Source organism: Sarcophilus harrisii, chromosome 6, assembly GCF_902635505.1.
Source record: "Sarcophilus harrisii chromosome 6, mSarHar1.11, whole genome shotgun sequence".
NCBI classification, from domain to species: domain Eukaryota; kingdom Metazoa; phylum Chordata; class Mammalia; order Dasyuromorphia; family Dasyuridae; genus Sarcophilus; species Sarcophilus harrisii.
Genome location: NC_045431.1, coordinates 185,037,531 through 185,061,021, shown reverse-complemented (window position 1 = coordinate 185,061,021; position 23,491 = coordinate 185,037,531). Strand labels below are relative to the sequence as shown.

Genomic DNA, 23,491 nt, shown 5'->3' with positions numbered 1-23,491 from the left:
AGTGTATTCTGAATGAGAGAACAGCTACTAGACCCACGGGGGTGGGTGAGGAGGAAGAATATAAATAAGCCTGGCAACTTTCTGGGGAGGGCCTTAAGAGCTGAGCAAAGTTCCAAGATGTGGTTACAGCTATGGATCAGAACACCACTGTTCTGGTGGTTCTGCGCTGGAGAATCCATTATGTTTTAGTTGAAGTAAAAAAGGAAGGGGTAACAAACATGATCTTTGACAAAGCGAAAACAAAAAGACATCTAAATGAAACAGATAATCAGGAAAATAACATTTTGCTAACTTGACAATGAAGTAATATAAACATATACACACCAAACGTTATAGCATCCAAATTCTTGAAGAAATAGACAGCAAAACTATAACTGTCTGGGACTCCAACTTTCTTCTAAGAATTAGATAAATTTGAACCATAAAATAAATAAGAAGTTAAGGAGATGAATAGAATCTTAGAAAACTTAGATATTATAGACCTCTAGAGAAAAGTGAATGAGTGCCATGGAATCACAGATTAAAAATTAATTAGAAACTAAATAAGTGGATCAAAGAAAAAAAACCACAGAAACAATTTCATTAAAGAGAATGACAATAATGAGACAACATGTTAAAATTTGTGAGATGCAACCAAGATATAACAAAAGTTATAACCCTAATTTTGTCCACCAATAAAAAAGAGAAAGCATAGACCTAATTGGGGATGTGCCTAAAAAGATTAGAAAAATAACTTCAAATAACAAAATGAAAATCTAGAAAAAAGGAAAATTAATAAAACTGAAAGTATAAAAAAAATTCAACTAATAAAAGTAGGAGCCGATTTTGTGAGAAAACCTCTTAATAAAAACAGATTAAACCACTGGTTAATTTCACATACACACACAAAAAAGAAAATCAAATTATAAGTATTAGAAATGAAAAGGGCGAAGATATTACCAATGAAGATGTAGTTAAATTATTTGGATCTATTTTGCATAATTATATGCCAATAAAACCAACAATTTAAGTAAAATAGATTAATATTTCCAAAACTATAAATTGTCCAGACTAATAAAAGAAGAGTCATTATAAATAATCCTATCTCAGAAAAAGAAATTGAACAAACCCTAAAGGAGCTCTTTAAGAAAAAAATCTTCAGGACCACCAGATAAATTCACAAGTGAACTTTACCACATTTAAGAAATAATTAAAGTACCATATCAATTACTAAAAAAAACAGGTAAGGGAGTTTACCAAAAATTTTTTTTGACACAAATATGGTTGTGATATCTAAACCAAAGAGAGTAAGAAAATGATAGGCTGATTTCCCTAATGGACACTACTGATGCAAAAATTTTAAATAAAATACTTGCAAGGAGATTCCAGAAATTATACAGGAATGCAGGATTGCTCAAAATTAGTAAAACTATGAGCATAATTGACCTTATCAATAACAAAACCATATGATTATATGAAGAGATGTTGAAAAATCTTTTGATAAAAATACAACACCCATTCTCACAAAAAGACTAAAAAACACAGTACCAAATGAAATCTTTCCAATAAGTTTGGCAAGGACTTCCATTATCACCATTGATATTCAATATTTTATTAAAATATTCTAACTACAGCAAAAAGAAACTACTATATGACATGTATATGTAGTGAGAAATACATATCATATAAGAAGTTATAAAACATTATTTAAGAATAAGAATAGGCAATGAGGAAACAAAATTATCAGTCTTTGCAGACGATATGATGGTATGTTTTTTGTTGTATCTGACTTTTCATAACCCTCTTGTTTTCTTGGCAAAATGTTAGCGTGACTAACCATTTCTTTCTCCAGCTCATTTTTTTTAGATAAGGAAACTCTGACAAACACAGTTAAGTGACTTATTCAGGGTCCCACATTTAGTATCTGAGACCAGATCTGATTCAGGAAGATGAGTCTTCCTGATTCTAGGCCAGGTACTCCATCCATTGTTAACTGCCTAAATGTATATTTAGAAAACCCTAGACAATCAACTAAAAAACTAGTTGAAGTAATTAACAATTTTAGCAAAGGTGAAGATTACAAAATAAACCCATATAAACTGTCAGCATTTCTATATCCTACTAGCAAAACACACCAGGAAGAGACAGAAAGATAAATTCCATTCAAAATAATTGTAGAGAATATAAAGTACTTAGGGCCTACCTGCCAAGATAAGCTCAGGGACACGTATGAACAAAATTACAAAATATTTTACACAAATAAAGATAGAAGTAAGCAACTAAAGAAATATCTATTGCTCTTGTGTAGGCCAAGTCAATATAATAAAAATGACAATTCTACCTATTAATTTTCTTATTCATAAACCATACCAATCAAACTACCAAACACATATTTTATAGAGCTAGGAAAAAAAAAAATCAACAGAGAGACAGACCAAAAGGTCAAGGAATCAATGAAAAAAACAAAACACATGAAGGCAGACAGCCCAGCAGTACTAGATTTCAAGCTACATTACATAATGGTCATCATCGAAAGAATCTGGTACTGGTTAAGAAATACAGTGGTGGGTCAGTGGAAGAGATTAGGAACACAATACAGAATAATAAATGACCATAGTCACCTAGCATTTGATAAACTCAAAGAGCCAAGCTTATGGGAAAAAACTTACCATATGATAAACAACAGGGACAATGATGCAACTCAACCATCCTGGAGAACAATTTGGAATTATGTTCAAAGGTCTATAAAATTCTACATCTCGTTTGATTCAGCTATACCACCATAAAGACCCAAAGAGGTCAAAGGAAAGGGAAAAGGACCTATATGTATAAAGATGTTTAGAGCAACCTTTTCTATGGGGGCAAATAAATGTAAATTGAGAAATGAATTCAGTTAAGAGCAATCCGGTAACAAGGATCATCTGTGAAAGACTTAGCCACTCTATGATAACTAGCGCTATTTCATACTTTTAATAAATTGTTATTGAGTGACTGAGTGATATACAAGTGCAGAAGAGTTGGGATCCACACTGGTTGAGAGAGCAACCATAATGATAAAATCAAAGATCCTTGATTCACTTTCTTAGTGCTTTGTTAAGTAATTTACACAATTTTCTTTTCTGACCCTCAGGATAGTTCTATGTGGTATATTATTAAGGAAACTAGAGCTACAAGAAGTTGACGTGCAGAAGATCACAAAGCTAGTAAATGTGAGAGGCAGAATTCAACCCAGGTCTCCTAAGTCGTGCTTCCCACCACACCTCACAAAATGCATTCCACCTAAAGCAAAAATTTTCTCAATCCATAAAGAAAATCTTGTTGCATCAACAATTCATCATTCAAAATTCATTAGGCAGCCTCTGTAAGCCCATTACCAAACCAGGCACACTGAGGTATAAATAATAAAAGGCGTAACCCTTGCTCTGGGAGAGATTAAAATCTAAGCAGACAGTGCATATCTAGAAACAGCCCTAAGAATACCATGAAACAATTTATGACGAGTCTAAGTGACGTGGGAGCTCTTAGAGAGCCAAGCTAATGAGGTTATATTTAAGATGGGGAAAAACACTTCAGCTATGCTCTGTACCCTCGGCCTCTAGCCTGGTGCCCCAAATAGAAGGCACTGCACAACGGCTTAGTAGTTGGTGAAGGTAACTGTGAGTCAGTGTTGTACTGATCATTTTAACCTTGTCTGACTCAGTACTTGTAGATGTCACTGCAGTCAGTTTTTGAGCTGAAACCTCAAGGAAGCTCACCGCTGTCTGCATCGTAACCCTGGTGACTGACTTTCCGTAAGCGGTCGAAGCCCTGGTTGATGCTCCGGAGTTTGTCTTTTAGCTCCGTGTGCCTGCTGTGGAGGACTTCCTCTTTGATGGGGTTCCCATCCAACGGGCTGATGACATTTTTGTGGCTCTCTGTTGAAAAAAACAGTAAAACAACAACTGACTTGGCACCTTCCCAACGAGGGCTTTGTGAGGGAAACAAGAAGGGAATTCTCCCCCCAACCCCAGCAGCCGAAGCTCGACAGGTGTTGAGTCTCTAACAGCCATTACTGTCAGAGAGATAGGAGTCAGACTGGTCTTCCGAGTCCAAAGCTTTACCTTTTATGCCATGCTAGAAAATCAAAACAAAAATGAAATAGAATCTTCTCCCAGAACTTTTCTCATTTTACAGAAAAGTTAAAACCTGTTTCCCAATCCACTGTTCCATTCCCCCCACACATAGTGGAACTTCATATTTACTCTGTAGCAATACTTTTCTTGATGGCTAAAATAAAACCAACTTTGCTGAAGGATGTTAATTTCTCCTTCGACAATTTTTAAAAACAAGGTTGTTTTGTTTCATATTCTCCACATAATGGCTTAAGAGTGGGATATCCATCTTAAAATAAACTATGACGAAAACTACACTTTCACAGAAACAAACGTCTGCTAATGCTATGTACAACCTGATGGTTAACTTTTATTTCAAAGCTGCCCCCAAATTCCTGCTTCATCCCTGCTCATCAGGCTAACCTTCTGTCACTTTGCCAGTGTCTACAATCTGCTCCATTTGGCAGTTTGTGAGAATGGAAGAACACAGATCTGTCACTTTGCATAGGTCATGTGTCCAATAATAGAGTCTGGTAACATATAAAATCATGCTGGTCTAAATATCTGAAAAAGTCTGCAATTTTCCACTTTGGTGAAGGAGACACATGACCTGTTAAAGATTACTAGGTCTAACTCTAAAATGTCAAAAAAAAAAAAAAAAACAAAAAAAAAAAACAACACACACACAAAAAAAAAAAACAACCCATCTAATCTGAGGGAAAGACAAGCAGACTAGGAGTTAGGAGACCTGGATTCCAGTTCTAGCTATATTGATTCAATTCAGCAAACACTAAAAACCCATTATGGATAAGGTGTTTTATTCAGCAAGGTACAAAGCTGGAGATGAAGCCATCCTTGTTCTCAAGGAATTTGTAATCTATGAGGGGAGTTAGGGCGTGTGCACACACAACATAAAGCAGAATGTGATACAGGCAAGGGAGACAAAGAAAACTGGAGAAGGAAGTTGCAATTTCTGTGCATTTCATGGAGGAGATCCCATTGAGGAAGAGTGGGCAGGCTGAAGTCTCAGGAAACAAGGTTTGGCTGCAATGTCCAGAGCAAGAAAGAGAGCTGAGGGAAGGAAAGCTTGGTTCAAAACAGGATGTGGAGGCTCTAAAATGGCAGGCTAAGGGTTTTGTATCCTGTCTCACAGGCAATAAGGAAACAGTACAGAGGAATAGTCATGGTTAGACCATACATAAGGAGAATGAATTCACTGAGGGAAGAGTGGATTAGGAAGGGAGAGATGTTCAAGGCAGGAAGACTACCTGGGGACTATTACAATATTCTGGGAAAGAGTTAAGGAGGACCTGGACTGAGGACCTGGTGGTGTGGAGAGGAGGGCAAGGACAATAATCAGAATAAACATTTAAAGTTTGCAAAGCCCTTTACATGGATCTACTCATCTAACTCTTAAAACAAACTTGTGTACTGTTGTTATCTTCATTTTACAAATGAGTAATTGGAGATACACTGAGAGATTAGATTAAATTTGAAGGCAGAATTCTCAGCTCCAAGTTCATTTCTCTTTCTGTTCCATCATTTTGCCCTCATCCAGGTGCGAGGGAGCCTATAGAGGAGCCACCAAGGGGATGTAGCCCTAGAGGTGGGGAGAGTGGTAGGCAAGGGAGCCCGAGGTCCTTGGTGACACGATACCAGCTACTTTGGGAAGGTTAAGTGGATGGAAGGAAGAATATCCAGGCAGAGGGGCTGGTCAGCAAGGTTCTAAGCTAAAAAAAGGTCAAGAGGATGGGAGCCAAGATGAGATCTGGGGCCATGGGGAGAGACTTCTTAGCGTTGGGAGACCAAATACTGAGGAAGCAGCAGCACTGGTGTGGACAGCCTTTCTAGAGGTTAAGAGGAAAAGACAAACTCTAAGTGCAGGACTTCAAAGGATAGGTGGAAATCCAACAGGTCAAGAGAAAGGCGATCCCAGACAGAGAGAGACCAAAACATCAGAGAAGGGCAGCTTGGCTGAGGGGCACAAGAGCATGACAGCTCACCGTAGGTGGCCAATTGGCCCGGTGCTGTGAATGCCAAGTAAAAGCTTTGATCCTATTCAGGAGGCAGAGGGAGCCACTAAAGATTTTGCAGAGTTAAATGAACTTTTTTTTTTTAAAGGGGAGAGATGAGTGTGCTTATAGGCAGACAGAAAGGAGCTAGGAGGAAGACGGATGACAGACAGAGTGTCCAAAGGAGTAAGGCCCCAGAGGAATGGGATCAGGGTCACCATGGAAGGGGCCAGCCAGCCAGCAAGATGTTATTTATTCCACAAGGCCAGATACACAGAGCAGTGCTGTAGCATGAAGGAGGAGAGAGGAAGTCAGGCAAATGTACATAAGTGGAATCTGATTCCTACAGATGGGGAAATTGAGCCTTAAAAAAGCAAAATGATTTGCACAGGCAGAGAGCCACTATGGTTGTGTTCTCCCTTCATTCTCTTATCCCCCAATCTACCTTTCATGTGGATACTGGACTCCCTGCTGCAAAGCCCTTCCCCAATATCTTCCCTACTGCCATGGCCCCCAACAGTCTGGCACTATCTGACCTTTCCAAGCTTATTCTTATTCTTCCCACATATGCTCTATACTCTTTCCCCCTGCCAATATCTGCAATGTCCTCCTCCTCCTCTGCCTGTTCAATCTATCATTTAAATGTTCCCTCCTCAAGAAGCCCTTCTGATCCCTTCCCAATCTCCATATGACTCCTGCATAGGACCATTTTGTTTTGTACCTAATGGATTTATCATGTATTACAATAAACTTTTAAAAGTCAAAAATCTCCTTGTAAGGACATAAGCTCCTCTAATTGAATGCAAATTTGAATTTAGCACTTAAGTTCTTCACAGTGTGGTGAGTGCCAGCCATCTTTGCAGACATATTTACCTTTTTCCTTTCCATGCCCTCTACATTTCAAGCAAATGGACCTCCCTGCTGTCCCTTCAACCTCAGCCTTCCATGGTATCTGCACCTTATATGGTCTTTACCTTAATTCACAGCTCAATTCTCCTATCCCCTCCTGATCCCCTCCATTGTTAAGAGCAGCTTCTTCCAACTATCTTCTTCTATCCCACTGCCTTGTACATGACAGGAATTAGATAAATGCTGGCTGAATTTAACTGGATCATTTATACGTAAAAATATACTCCTATGCAGACTGTACGTTCCTTGAGGGCAGTGACTTTGTGGTTGTTGCCCAAGTACTCCCCGCAGCAACTAGCAAAGCCCATCCCAAGGACTTAGTTACTCTCTCCAGATGGATGATTCCTCGATTGCTCTAACCAGCCCTGGTTTCTCTACTGAGAGCCAGCTGCCCTGTGGACATGTCAGAGTGGAGCTCCTGGAAACATTTCAACTAAAACAAAACTCAAGTCCTTTCCCTCCAGCCTTCCCTGCTCCTGTGCAGCACCCAACACCACCCCACAGGAACCCAGGCCTGGGGCTGGATGTCCTTGGTTTGTCCCCAGCCATGCTCATGCATGGCTTGCTCATTAAAATATGAGTTCCCTGAGGATAGGGTCAATTTTTGCCTGACTTTGTACCCTCAGCATTTAACACACTTTCAAAAATGCCTGACTGATTAGCAAATGAATGAATGACTGAGGACAAAGACCATATTTTATCTAGAATCTTCTAGTTCCCTCAAACAGTTCCTTATATACTGTGGATACTTAAATAAACATTTATTGAAATCCATGATATCCTGGATTCAAGTACATATAATTGTGATGACTGCATTAGCACCCTGGATACCTTAGAATCAACTGGAGTGAGGATAAGCAAAAGTCCTTAGTCTTTATTCTTGATCTTTAGGGGTAGGACTGAATTGGATGGAAGCAGAATTTCTGCAACCTTCTTCTTCTCCAGCCCAGAGAGTGACCCTGGATAGTCTTACTCCACTCCCTAGTCCCTCCTACAATTCTCTATATACACCAGTTATCGAGCCAGCACAGGATAGTGGGAAGGGCCATTCCCCAAGCACATGCCCATAGAGTATTGTCCAATTGGTAATTAGCCCTAAGTGCTTGAACTGACCTCAGTGCAACAACTCAAGAGTTTCAGCCCTCTACATATATAATTTTAAAAAAACAACAAAAAAATAGCCACCAAAATATGTCCATGGTGGAACCCCCCACAATTACTTATACCATATTTTCTTTCTATAGTCATCAAAGGTTTAGGCATTAAAATGTCAGGCTTACTGTAATACTTAAGAAGTTAATAGAATACTGTTTGGAAAACAAAGATGTTTTTTGTTTATGAATATTTCAACATTATCGGGAGTACCTTCTGTTCTGCTCACAGTTTCTAAAAGGACGTTATATTCATGGACTTTTTCTTTATGATGTTTAAATTCCCGCCACAATTTATCTAACTCCTCACTGGAAAATTTCCCAGAGGTTTTAGCCTGAGGAAAAAAAGGAAAACAGAGAAATTCAAGTTACAAGATTAAATTTTGTTCACATAAACAATAATATTTACATTTATATAGTTCTTTTCTCAGAACTACCCAGTACTTAGGATTTAGAAATGGAAGGAAAAATAGAGATAATATAATTTTCATCTGTATAATTAGTGATTTAGAGTATTCCTTCATATGGTTATTAGTTTGTGTTTCTTCTTTTGAAAATGTTTCTATCTTTTGGTGATAGTTTTTAGTGTTATGTATTCGTGTCAGTTCCCTCAGTATTTTTATCTTCTTCTCTGTCAGGCTTTTATTACATATTTGCTGTGAAGATTTTCCATTAATCTGCTTTTCTAACTTCTAGAGACATTGATTTTCTTCATGCAAAAAAAAAAAAAAAAAAAAAAAAAGTCTTTCCACTTTATGTAACCATACTTTACTTGATTCCCTGAACATTTTGCTGCATTGCTGTCTTTCTGAAACATTTTTCTTCACAAAGCCATCATTTCTGAACTCGTTTAAAAAACACAAGAAAAGGTAGAAATTGTATATAATAAACTTCCTTAACTTAGGGTCTGCACCCAGTAGATCAAAAATTAAAGAAGCAGTGGGGAAAGTAGAAAGGATACCATATTTGTAAGCACAGGACATGGGTTCAAATCCTGATTCTGCTAACGACTAAGTCATGTGATCCTGGGAAAATTACAAGATGTTGCCTGAATAACTTCCTGATTCTTTAACTCAGAGACTTCACTGCGTCAGTATCCAAACCATACACTTGCTGTTTGATCTTAAGATTTGTTTCCTAGAAACTTTTATGTAAATGTGGGGAATTGTATCATAAATAATAAAAATGATATACACCCCCAAATATACAGTTTATACTAGTAATTCTAATGACAAAGAACATGAGGCAGGCCCCATGTCATAACAACCATGTGCATGTGTGTCTGTCATTAAAATGTGAGCTCCCTGAGGGTAGAGTCAATTTTTGCCTGACTTTGTACCTTCAGATTAATGTGATAATATTAAAGTACCTCTGCACATGATTAATCTTCAAAAGAGGAGCGGATATGATACATCTAAGACAAATCCAGCTCTTAAGCCAGGAAGGCTAAAATGCTATCTGCCATACCCCCTCCTGGAGAGGAAAGATGGAGCAGAATACTCACTAGAAAATAAATAATTACAAATAAATGACTGACCATTCTCATTTAAGAAACATCTGAATTTTCTGTAGCTGTTTTTCATTATGCTTTTAGATAGAGGATGTATTCCTCAATTTTATTGTGGGATAATGAAGGAAACAAAGCAATGTAAATAAACTGGAAACTATGTGTTTTTTCCCCACACAAGAAATACCTTCCTTGATCTGGTATTTAGAGCTGAAAGGCCCTTAGAGAAAGTCATGTTCCTCCTTTGCTCAATATGAACAACAGGAAAGGTGCACATAAACAACACTAACCACTTCATTTTATAGATGAGAGAACTGAGCCCAAGGAAGTGAGGTGGCCCAGAATAAGCACTTCATAAATACTTGGAGGTTACATAACAGTATGGGGTACAAGTACAAACAAAACTAAGCTTTACCTTATTCCATAATTTTTCTAGTCTTGGATCATCCAGCACGTCATTTTCTGTGCCATCACTGATGTAATTGGTATTTATCAGCTGAGCATCCTTCTTCCCATCTAGTCCATATTTAGCCAAAATGACTAAAGAAGAGAGTTTGTATTGATTAAATAACATTTTGCATATACATACATACATATATATTTAAAAAGAATCTTAAAAGAAATTTAAAATTAGCTCATTCATTTGCAAGAGTCCTGTGTCTTAGCAAATAGTGACAAGACCAGCAGGTCCCACTGCCACGGTTTACAAAGCATTGTACTTAAAACATTGAGATGTGAGGAGTGGATCAATCCTCACCCCAACTTATAAAGGGAAACTGAGGCTCCCAGAGGGACAGTGACCTGCCCAGGGCCAGACAATAGCATGTCTGGGCTAAACAGGAACAAAGCTGGAAAACTGAGACACAAGGTAGCTAGGGGTGGACAGGGAGAGCTGCGCTATTTTGGAGAAAACACTAGATTTGGAAGCCAGTGTCACCACTGCTGCATATTGCCACATGTCCCTAAACAGGTCACGTTGACTCTGTGAGCCTGTCTCTTTGTCTATAAAACAGGGCTTCAGAGACAGCTGATGCTAGCAACAACAGCTTGTCATATACACTGGACTTGAAGAACCACAGGATGCAGTCTATCTCCTCTCTTGTGGGAGGTGATACTCAGCACTGTGGAAGGGGATGCTCAGCACTGTGGGAGGGGCTATGGTGATCCTTCGGGTACAGATGGGAAAATGTGTGTCTCAGAGAGGGTCACCCAAGCTGTTAAGAGTTTGAGCCTGAATTCCAACTCTACATCCGGCCCTCTGTCCACTGCATCACCCACTGTCTATCTAATAAGGTAAACTCCTTCATTTTACAGATAAAGAAACAGTCCCAGAGAGGTTTGCTCTCTCCTGCAGGTCACCTCATCTAGCTCCAGACTTTTTACACATAGTCTCCTTCCCATATTCTGTGTTTCTTATTCTTTACTGCATCCACCATTCTGTCTCTGGTGGTTATTTTTTATATAGTGTGTGTATATATATATATATATATATAAAATAAAGTATGTTTTTATATAGTATAAAAGTATATATTATAAAGGATAGACAATTAATATTTAAAAAAATAAATATTTTCAAATACATCTAAAGATAGTTTTCAATTTCATTTTTCTAAGATTTTGTGTTGCAAATTTTTCTCCCTCACTCCCTTACCACTCTCTTCCCTAAGACAGAAAGAAATGTGATATAGTTTAATACATGCAATCCTTTTAAATTTCCACATTTGTCATGTTATGCAAAAAAAAAAAAAAATCAGATCAAAAAAAGGAAAAAAATCACAAGAAAGAAAAACAAAAAAAGATGAAAATACTATGCTGTGATCCACAGTCTCCATAGTTCTCTCTCTGAATACGGATGGCATTTTCCATCACAAGTCTAATGAAATTGTCTTGGATCACCTCATTGTTGAAAAGAGCCAAGTCCATCACAACTGATCGTTGTGTAACTGTTACTTGTTCTTGCTGTTATTGTGTACAATGTGTACAATGTACAACACTTCACTCAGCATCAGTTCACGTTAAGTCTCTCCAAGCCTTTCTGAAATCAGCCTGCTGATCATTTCTTATAGAACAATAATATTTCATTACATTCATACACCATGACTTAGCCATTCCCCAGATGATGAGTATCCACTCAGTTTCCAGTTCCTGATCCTTTTCCCTCTTACATGATCTCTTTGGGATATAAGCCCAGTAGAGACACTGCTGGATCAAAGGATATGCACAGTTTGATAGCCCTTTGGGCCCAATTCCAAATTGTTCTCCAGAATGGTTGGATCAGTTCACAATTCTACTGACAATGTATCTGTGTCCCACTTTTCCCACATCCCCTCCAACATTTGTCATTATCTTTTTTTATCATCTTAGCCAATCTGAGAGATGTGAAGTGGTACCTCTGAGTTGTCTTAATTTGCATTTCTCTAATCAATAGTAATTTAGAATATTTTTTTCCATGACTAAAAACGGTTTCAATTTCTTCATCTAAAAATTGTCTTTTCATATCCTTTGACCATTTATCAACTGAGGCATGCCTTATATTCTTAGAAATTTGAGTCAGTCTTTTTATATTTTAGAAATGATGACTCTGGTGTTTTTCTATCAGCTGTCCTGTCTACAATGAAGGCTGACCCCTCTACCCCCACATCTTAGCTTTGGCTTCCTTTCAGGCTCAGAGCATTATCTCCCACCCCACTGGGGCCAGGTAGTGCCCTTATCAAATCAGTATGTTTCTTTCATAGATGACCCTGTGCTGAGAAAGTAGATGGAATCTTAGGAAAGCAGGCTCTGAAGGCAGGATGCCCTAGGCTCCCATAATGGCTGGATGCCCCATGGCAGTTAAAACTCTTGTAACATATGGCCATGTTCTCTATTGATAGAGGAAATGTTCTCTGGAGGGCAGGGCTTACTTCCCCTTTGTCTTTGTATTCTCAGGACTGAAAGCTGTTCTGAGCACACAGTAGTACCTTAATACTCTCTTGGTGACTGATTCTACCATTACTCCCAGATCTTTTCAGACTTTATGCAGACTAGGTCTAATACTTTTCCACACTAAGAAAACTTGCCAAATCAACCCATAAATGTTTATTAGATGCTTCCTAGATTCAAAGAACTATGTTTAAGTTCTGGGAGAGATACTGAAGATAAAAAATTTAGCTTGCAGTCTGATAGGGGCTAAGATACAAACATAGGCCACTCTAATACATATTACTAGGCAAATACATTAAAGATGTGCAAAGTATTAAGTGGGGCCCAAAAGGGAAGCTTGTTAACAATCAGAGGGATCAGTAAGGCTTCACAGAAGAGGCAGCATTTAAGTGTGGATTTCTACCTTGCTTGCTTCCCAAAATGGGACTTATATATGTATAAAATTATAAAGGTTAAAAAAAATCAAAAGATGAAATAAATAGCTGCCAATGGGATTGTTAATTACTGGGGGGAAGGGAGGGAAGAGAAGGGAGCTGAATCTACAGCTGAGCTTCCTGAAGGCTCAGGGAAGCTCGTCTGGTTAGTCAGTTCTCATGTGCCTCACCGAAGGAAGCAGACCCATTCAGGTGGATAAGTTTTCAGAATACATGCTGAATTCTAGGAGAAAGGCATTACACGGGCCATTTCATGAGCCGCAACTCTGCCTATTCCAATTCTTCTCTTCCTTCAAGGCCCGACCCAGATATAGATCCTTACATTTCCAATTCTCCCAGCTCCAAATGACTGCCCTCCACAACCTTATCTCCTTCTCTGCTTGGAACCTTTGAGGGACTCGTGACATCCTAGCTCAGTCATTTGTATTTCAACTCCCCTAGAAGATGATGGGAGATCTTGAGGATAGGAGCTGTGCTGTTTTTCATCTTCACGGGTCTAACAAGTAAGCACTACATGCATAGCAGGTATTAATAAAGGTTGAATTGACTACAAAATGTTGGCTAACATAAGCTAATTTGCAAACGACATAGAAACATGTCAGATGTGCATTTTAAAATACTAAAATAAAATACACTAAAAAATTAAATTAAAATACATTTTAAAATGCACCATTATCAGAGCTTAAGGCTGTTAGAACACTGAAATTAGATGCTCAGAATTCAGTGGGCATGTGCCACATTCCCATGATCTAATTTAACAGAGAACATAGAGGAGCTCACAGTTAATGTGTCCATTAGGCTATTTTCCAAGCTTGGTGTCCCCAGTGAGCTTTTGACAAGGGCTGGATCATAGTCAATTAATGGTTGAATTAGCTGAGAGGTACCCAAAGAGCTGACATTCTGTGTTGTTGATTACAGAAAAATCCATGTGCTTCTGCTACCAGACATACGGGAGGGAATCAGGGAGGGCAGACATCCTATCAGGAACCTGACTTGTACTCTTTTGCACAGATGATGGTTTGGAGAGGTGCAAAACTGCCTGTAGTTAAGAAATATTTGTCTAAAAGAAGTCTTACAAATTCATTATATATACTGTTATTTCTATATCAAATTAAACATTATCTAAAAAATCCAAAGAAGGTAGAGGGCATGGGCAAAGACATGCCCAAGAACAAATGGGAATTTGTCCATGAGCTCATTATGTGGCTAGCAACCAGTGCTCTCTGGTAGGCAGGCATCCAATAAATGTTCTGAGAAAACCTGAATTGACTTGACTGGCCCCCGAGGGAAAGCAGGGGTATAGAAGTTTGGGGGAGGATGGTACTGTGCAAAGAACAGCAGGTCACTGTAGTTTAAAGGAATCAAAAGATGGAAACAAAAAGGAGCAAATTTCGACAGAAGATCAAAGGAGAAGCAGTGGGCAGATTGCCTTGCTTTTGTAAAATGGCCTCAAATATCTTAATTTCTTAGGATTAAAAGTATAAGCAGAAACCTGGTGACTAATTTTCCACACTATGGTGCTGCTACTACTCCTGTTTAATTCTAAGACATTCCTAGATTCATCCATCCCGCTCTTTCTTTCACACACATACAAATGAACAACTCTATAGGTCTAATTGCTTGTCACAACCTGGATAAGAAGGATTCTTTGTTCACCTGATTTCCCCTTTGTGGACTCTGGATCTCTTCTGAGTCACTGCTGTTTCAGATCTCAATGCAACCAGCATAACGTCTGCTACAAACGTATGGAGGATATCACCGTTCAGAGCCTGTTTATTTGTTGCCACACTAAATAGCAAACATTCCAAAAGTCATCAGTCAACAAGCATCTCTTAAGCACCAACTATACAAGCTCTGAGATATGATATTCACGCCACTCCTGAGAGTGACAATTGTGTCTGGGACCCAGGTCTGTTGACCCAAGGCTAGCACTCTTTCTACTACAAAGCATCACAAATCAATAAACACTTGCTGTCCTTACTCTTTCACTTCACTTTCACTTTCCAATCAACTGAGTTCAGTCATGGTACTTTCTTTTTCCCTTTTAGTATCCTTTTGCAAGGTAAGCCTCAGGTTACAATATCATCTAGTGCATTTGGGCTGTGGAAGAAGTTTATTATTACAGAACTGAAGAATTTAGAATTGTAGGGGATGCCAGAGATGGTCTGATCCTTGCTCCTCCTTTTATGGATATAGAAACTGAGGTGTGGCCAGTGTCCCACGGTCATAGCCAGCAAGTGACAAAATCAGATTCAATGCTGGGCCTTCCAGTGCCATGATTTCCACAATATGATGCTGCTTTGGATCACTCTCAATACCCTCACTATCTCTGGTTCCCTCTCTAGTCTGACTACAGATAAAGCTTGGACTCACTGGCTGCCAGGGGTGAGTGGTGATCAAGTCCTCTGCCAGCTCGCTCCTCCTGAGCAGTGGTTCTCCAGAACATAAAGATTTTTGGATGGATAAAGGGGAAGCAAAACAGCTATTTCCTGCCCACCAGAAACATCCTGCTTTGCTTATAATTACAGTGACTTGTTTTCAGTTTTGTTCACTTAATCAGTCGGCTCCCTTGTCCTTATTTCTACTTGGGCTGTTTTGTGGGCCTCCTTTATTGAGTCTTTGAGCATGGTGGAAAACAAGCTCAAAAAAGCTGAATCTATTTCAAAACTACTGACAATAGGGAGTGTGGTAGACAATATACATAATTAGGCATTTAATCAGAGTAAAATTGAGATTTTAATACCAGTAGACAAATACAGCTTCAGAGCCATTAACTAGCTGTTATCAGAAGCATTAGCTAGGCTGGATGGCAGTAAATGGAGTATTAGAAGGATCTACCTGGAATAGATGTGACAAGAGAGGTATCCAAGGAGTGCAGGTCCCAAACACCACCTTCCACGACTCCCCCATATGTGTGTTCTACATTCCATTCAGACTGGCCCATCACTGGAACATATTTACTCTTAGAGAAGGGTGGCACAAGGACACGGGCACACAAATACATAGGATGTCTGAGGAGAAGTCAAGACAGTGCTACAACGACTGAAGAAGGAATGAAGCTTCCTTGGGGAGGCACTGATGGTCTGGAAAGTTTTCATTTGGTCTTGGCCCTACCCTAGCACTTGCTCTGTATGTCTCTAATGCACTTATTATGTATCATCTATCTGTTGTGCTCCACTAGACTGTTAGCCTTACAAAATTCTACCCACAGCCAACTCTTAACAGATGTTTACACAATCAAATTTGTTGAACTGTATCAAAATAAACTGCTTTGAGAAGCCACACTTTCTCAGTAGGCCAGTGTATACAACCTTGTAAAGTATCATGATACTATATTAATGAAGAAAATGAACACAGAACAAACTTTTTCTATCTGAAAAAAATGTCATTTTAAATGCATCTCCTTGGGAAATTAACCAGATGGAGTTTTCAATCTTCTAAAGGAAGGTTAAAGATTTTTTGGTAGTCAAAGGGCAGAAAAACAGTTGGATATGTAAATGGTGTCAAAGAATAAGCTGTTATTTGCCTTGAAAATGGCTTAACCCCAATAATGAGCTCTTGGTTAGGGAGAGAGGATATTTCATGAAGATTACAAAGAAAAAGGGTGGCTAAAGATTTGATCAAGATGAGTTTAAATTAGAAATGAAGGGCAAAAATGCCCAGAAAAGATTAAATATAAGGTAGAAAACAACAGATATGTGTCCAATAATTAACAGGATAAAAGAACTCTGAGGATCTGGATATTATACAAAATGAATCTGAGATTTTAAAATAATGGACAAAAATGCTTTTATAGGTCTTATCAAAATTTTATAGGAATATCTTGTGGCAATGGAAAAGTATGTTATATATCATTGGTTTCTAACCTCTCTTCTATGTCATAGGCAATTCCTCTTCTTCCTCTGAGAATCTGTTGAAGTCTATGAAAATATTATCCTCAGAATATTTTAAAATGTGCAATTATAATGAACTAATTATACTGAAATACAGTTTATCAAAAAATAAAAACAAAAAATTTCAGATCTAAGGTTAAGAACGTTTGGCTACTGAGAAAATATTTTCCAAAGGCATTTAATATTATTTCATTGTATCCTTGTTTATGAGGCACAGAAACTGGATGACAGTAGAGGGAAGCCAGGGAGTAGAAAACACAGTGGATGTGCAGGAAGTAGACCTCAGCATGAATCTTAGTTCTGATACTTTGGGGCTCTATAAGCATGGACAACCATTTTACCTCTGAACACCAGTTTCCTTCTCTACAAGGTGAAGATTAAATTTGTACTAATTTCTTCAAAGGCTCTTGGGAATAAAGTAGTTTATAAGCCATAAAGCCTTATTATGAACCTCAGTAATCACTGCTACAGTTGAGTGGATGTCTTGTTGTGTGACCAATCCCAAAGTGCTGATGAGTATTTGGCATTAACTTGGAAGGGGATCTCTGGCAGCACAGCACAAGGCTCCCCTTGGCCCTGTTCTGTTACTTCTCTAACTTGAATTCATAGATAACATGCTTATCTACTGTTTACAAATAACAAGTAAACAAAGAATCAGGATCCTTTAAAATCCTTAGTCTTGAATGTATATTCAAGATGGATGCGTTTAATGATGAAATTTTATAAATGTGATGTCCTGAAACTCATGTTAAAAAGCAAATGTGCAGTAGAAGATAGAGGGGAATCATAGCCTAACATTCTTTGATTCATAATCATCATCAATTTTAAGATTTTATAAACGATGACTTCATTGGTTTTGCAAAATACTCCTGAGGCAGGCACTGCATTCCAGCCAAAGCTGTAGGTGGATGTGCCCCCACAGGGAGGGAGGGACAGTTTTTCTTTTTGGCCATGTTCCCTTTACAGCTTCTTCTATGAGAAGTTCCCTGACAAGAGCGTCCCCTAAGAGTTCAAAAAGCCAGTCCTCTGACACTCCCTCGCCCCCCAATTACAATAAGGAGATGATGGGCCATCTCGCAAAGTCTGACGCACATCTGTGGACAAGGGGATAGACTGCAAAACGAGCTCACTGCAAGTGCCAAGGACAGAAAGGCAGGGGGCTCCCCTTATTGCCTAGGTGACATTTAACATTAATTCACCTAAAACGGAGAACACTCTAAAATAATATTCATGAAATAAATAAAATCCACTTATACAAACATACATTAACTTTAAAACATGCTACCTTGAAAAGAAACTCAAGGTAGCACAATGTGGACAAGAACGGGGTGGTAACATGGTTTGCTATGTAGCCTATGTAAGCCACTTACAAATCATTTTCTTTTTAATCCCATTTAAAAAAAGTAAAGACAGAATCACAGAAATTGAGTTTTGGAATAGCTACCTGAGGTAATGTAGTTCAGCCTCCTGCTCCATTCAGGGATTCTCTCTACAGCATCCCAGATAGCCCGCCTGCTGAAATACCTCCAATGACAGGAATTTCAGTACCTGATAAGCCAACCCAGATAAGCCTAATCCAGATGTCAGTAAGTTAAATATATATACATATCTAATCATTCTGGAGAACAATTTGGAACTATGCCCAAAAAGCTGTCAAACTGTGCATACCCTTTGAACCAACAGTGTTTCTACTGAGCTTGTATCCCAAAGAGAGCCCCCCTCCAAAAAAAGGACCCGCACTTACAAAAATGCTTCTAGCTCTTTTTGTAGTGGCAAAGATCTGGAAACTGAGTGGATGCCCATCAAGTGGGGACTGGATGAATAAGTTATGGTATATGAATGCTATGAAATATTATTGTTCTATAAGAAACAATCATTGAATTCAGAGAGGCCTGGAGAAACTTACATGAACTGATGCTGAGTGAAGTGAGCAGAACCAAGATAACGTTATATACAACAACAACAAGATTATGTGATGATCAACTGTGATGGACTTGGATCTTCTCAACAATGAGATGATTTTCAAGGCAATTCCATTAGACTTGGAATGGATAATGTCATCCACATCCAGAGAGAGAACTATGGAGACTGAATGTGGATTTCCTTTTTGTGGTATTTTTGTTTATAATTGGATTTTTCTTGTACAATGTGATAAATATGGAAATATGTTTAAAAAGAGTGCACATATTTAACTAATATCAGATTGCTTACTCTCTTGGAAGAGAGGGGAGATAAGGGAGGGAGGGAGAAAAATTTGAAACAAAAAATAATGTTGAAACTATACGTGTAAACTGGAAAAATAAAACATTATTAAAAATAATTTAGCCTTAAATTGTTCTCCTATGACAAAATGCCTACAGCCCTGATTATCTTGCTCGTCCCCTTCGAGTATAGGCTATCAATATTCTTTGGACACTGTGGTGCTCAGAAGTAAACACAACAGAAGTAAAGGATGGAGAACAGGGAGAATATTACTTTCTGTGGCCTGAACACTCTGTGAGAAGGTAGTCTAAGATAGTATCACTAGCATTTTTTGAATTATAAATAACAGTCCAGCAAGATGTATGTTCCTTATAAGAAACCCCTTTATACCATTGAAATTGCGGATCAGCTTTGCTTCTTTTTCTCCATCATCATCTAATCCTTCAGCCTTCATTTTTTTCCAGTTGAGTTCATCCTTTTCTTGCATCTTCAGATCAACATTGAGTTCTGACATTTTTATAGGAGAAAAATGAAGCTGTGAAATGAGAACACAGAAAGATTTGATAAGCAGCTGTAGTTTAACCAATATATTTGGTGCACAATATATTTGGCACTATTGCTAAACTATGCTAGCTTGGGAGAAAATTGATAGTGGATGAAATTTTATAACAGATATTGAAAGATTAGAAGAGAAATATGATTTTACTGTCACAGACAATGCAATTCAAAAGTACCTAGACATTGTAGTGATTGAAACCAAACAGATATGTAATAGAAAATAAAATCAGGATATTAGAAAGGGTACAATGTGAACAACTCTCCTCATATCCTAAACTAATAGTGTCAGAAGTTTACCCTCCACAGAGGATCTTGAAGCCCACTCTAAAGTGATGGCTCTGTGTTTATACTCAGAAGTATGAATTCCATATGGACAGTTTCTCTCCTACACATGGTATAATTCTGTTGACTACAGAAGAAAATTTACATTGTTAATTGTCTTCATCATTATTAACTCATTACACATATGCTGATCTGGTTGCTGTATCAGAGGCATGTAGGAGGCAGGCTCTTTCTTGAATTTGATTCTAGAAATGGTGAAGAGGGAACATATGGTAACAGTTTATGATCAGTCAGTTAACTAGCATTTATTAAGCTCCTCCTATAGACCCAGTCCTACTGTGCTTAGCCCTGGAGATGCTGAGGATAAAAGACAGTTCCTGTTCTCAATGACAACTTGCAAACAATTATGTGCAGGCAGGGGATCTTCTCCAGGAAATGGAACCAAAATGAAAGGCTGGGATCCTCAGACTGGTTTTGTGTGCCCTTCGAAGGGTAATGTGCTCCCTGCTCTGGGACAAGTCAACCAGCACACAGATGAGGATGAATTCCACTCTTTTCCATGACTCCCTCACAGCAGGAGGTCCTACAAGACAAGCAGCCCTTTTGTCATTGGTACGGTTTCTCGTACCTCACAGGCGCTTCCACGTGCTCCCAGAATGCACTGCAGGTGTGGTTCAGACACGATGTACTGAATCATAACAAGAGTCACTCCTTCTCTCAGGCGACACCTGGCTTTGTACATCCATGGAGATTGTAAACATATGCTCAATGGGTGAATGAGGGCCCAACTGCAGAGGCCAGTCTAAGTCCAGAAGAGTTCAGCCTCTGGAGCCAGGGCCTGGCATTCAAATGCTGGGTTTGCTCCCTCTCATCCCTGAGGTCTTGGCCAAGTTACTGACCTCGAGGTCTCAATTCCTCATTTCTAAGATGAGGGTCTTGGATCGCATGATCTCTGAGACACCCCAAGTTCTAAATCTAGGGTTCCATGATAGTTCTTTTCTTTCTGGGGAAGGGAGTCATTATTCCCTCTCCTCAAAGCTCCTAATCTAGTCTTAAAAACCATATACTCTTTTGTGTTTATGCTCTGCTGTTCTCTAAAGTCATTCAAAGATCAATCATTAATATGGTCTCTAACTGAAACACAATAAAACCAAAATCAGGGGCAAGAGCAACCAGACCTTGAATTCCAGCTCTGCTATTTATTTGTTACACAAATCCCTCTGCTGAGCAAGCAAATCCCTCTCTTGTTTTTCTACTATCACAAATGATAAAGGTGAAAATCAAGGCAATAAGAGGTACAGGGTACCTGCTATTCACAATAATAGCATCTAGCCCAGCCAACCTTGGTTAGCACTCCCCAACATTTAAATATTCAATACAGGGTACAAAATGCTATGTAAAAAGGATTGCATTGTATTGGGCTGGATTGGAGCTGAAGATGATTTGGAGTTCAGATCTTAGATCTTCCCCTTATTTCTGTGAGACCCTCCATAAGGCCTGTTTCCTGATCTGTAAAGAAGGGAGGATGGATAAGATGGGCTTCAAGGTCTTTTCTTCTCTAAATCTAAGATTCTTTAATCTTTTGGGGCCTCAATTTCTATAAAAACATAAGGTTGAGGATCTTTGAGTTTTAAATCCTAAGAGTCTATGAGAAGAGCAAAGTAAAGAAATGCTATATTTCATTCACATCATTGCTACAAGGCCCGAAGACAGTATAAACCCATCAAATACTAAAATATAAGCTTATTAGTGGGTCTTATATTTATTTTAATAACATAGAGTTTACAGGAAATCATCTGGTTGCAGCTTTCAAGGATCTTCTCCACTGCATGGAGACCTCATCCAAAGGCTGCATGAATGAGATCAATGTGGCGTCTATAGAACAGGCTGTTACTGTCTCCCTCTCCTTTGACAGTTAGACTACAACTAGAATACTGGGAGCCTGGGGAGCTTGATGGTCCTTGGAAGAAGCTCATTTAGCACAGCCACTGGTCAGTCCATCTCAGCTCTTTTTTGCTCATATCTCATATCAAGGCAAATGCTCTAATTCCTAGTGCAGCAATTTCTGCAAATGCTGAGCAGCACAGCTATATATAAAGCCCAAGATAACAATGTGACATTATGTTTGTGCACATGAATACATTTTGGTGATTGCCAATCTAATCCTAAATCTGTGTTCTAAATAAACCCAAGCAGATAGAGAAAACATTTTTGTTTTGTTTTTCATCAAGAACTGAGATTTATCTTGGTTCCCTTTTGTCTGGAGTAACCAAGATTTCCTGTCTCTATTAACAATTTTCCCTGGATTTGCCCACTTTGATCTTCCACATCCTGCTCTATCTGCAGAGGGACGTTTGCAAACGCCTCTGCAGAAGTAGGAAAAGCTGATACCTGACTGAATCAATGAATAAATATTTATTATCTACAATGCAGAAAGCACAGCTATGCACTATGAGGAATAAAAAGCAGCATAAGACAATTTCCTGTTACGGTATTTAAAATCTAGCTGGAGAGATAAAATATATACAGCTGAAAAACACTAACATGATGAGGCAATAAATGACAACAAAGATGCATTTCCTGCTGTTAAAAGTAACTGAGTCAGGCATCCTTTCCTGTGCTGATGACAAGGTTTCATTGCCAGGCTTGAGGCAATCTTAAGAAGCCATTAGATCTCTTGGCCAGTTATTGTGAATAGCATCTAGCCCAGCCAACCTTGGTCAGCACTCCCCAACATTTAAATGTTCAAGCTGAAATGATCCCAGTTAAAAGGCCAATTCAAGTTGCTGACTATAGCTACATTTTAGCGTTCTCCTTCCCTCCTGAGAAGATGGTGAGATTCAGTCCTTAAACTCACATGTTCCAGGGGGAAAGTTACACTCAAGCTCTAGAAAGGAAGGAGCTGGTGGATAAAATTGGCTCTTAACCTTTCTTACTCACTTCATGCCTCCTCCCACATACTTTGAGGCCTCAAACAAGTCACAGAAATGTTTTAAAGTTCAACCCAATGTTACTCCTTTCACAAACCTTACCCCCCACTCTCCCAGTTCCTTAATGATGCTTCTCACATGAGTTCCCAGTATGTGCACTGTATTGTTCTAGTGCACATGCCACATGCTGTGGGGGCCGAGAAGAGGTGCCTGGGCTTCTTAGCCTTCTATATCCCTAAGGCTCACAAGGACCCATGTCTTCATAAAAAAATCTCATATACTCCCTAGTACTGCCCTGGGACTGCTTTAGGGGTGATGAATAAAGGTTGATTGTTGACTTAAAAGAAAATCTACTTATGTTTATATGGCTTTTTAGGATTATGGAGCACTCTCACATCCATTTTTTTTTTTTTTTTCCATTTAATACTCAGGAACTCTGTGAGGGAGGCAGTGCAAGTTTTACTTCCATTTTATAGATAAGAGAACTGAGACAGAGGTAAAGTAACTTAGTGGAGGTCACTGGGCTAGTAAGGGTTGACATCAGGTTTTAAACATTTGCCTCCAAATCTTGTAATCCTAAATTGTGCCAAACTGCTGTTTCATGACAAGTGCTAGGAGAGG

General features: G+C 38.7%; 1 protein-coding gene across 1 annotated transcript in view; it reads right to left on the bottom strand.

Annotated features, from left to right (window-relative positions):
• The window catches only part of LRPAP1 (LDL receptor related protein associated protein 1), a 41,459-nt gene that overhangs the window by 6,919 nt on the left and 11,049 nt on the right, over window positions 1-23,491 (bottom strand). The window contains exons 2-5 of the mRNA XM_003773417.4: window positions 19,491-19,635; window positions 10,065-10,189; window positions 8,357-8,477; window positions 3,735-3,893 (exon numbers count right to left, since the gene is read on the bottom strand). Of these exons, the coding sequence (XP_003773465.3) occupies window positions 3,735-3,893; window positions 8,357-8,477; window positions 10,065-10,189; window positions 19,491-19,635 (550 nt within the window). The remainder of the gene's footprint in view (window positions 1-3,734; window positions 3,894-8,356; window positions 8,478-10,064; window positions 10,190-19,490; window positions 19,636-23,491) is intronic.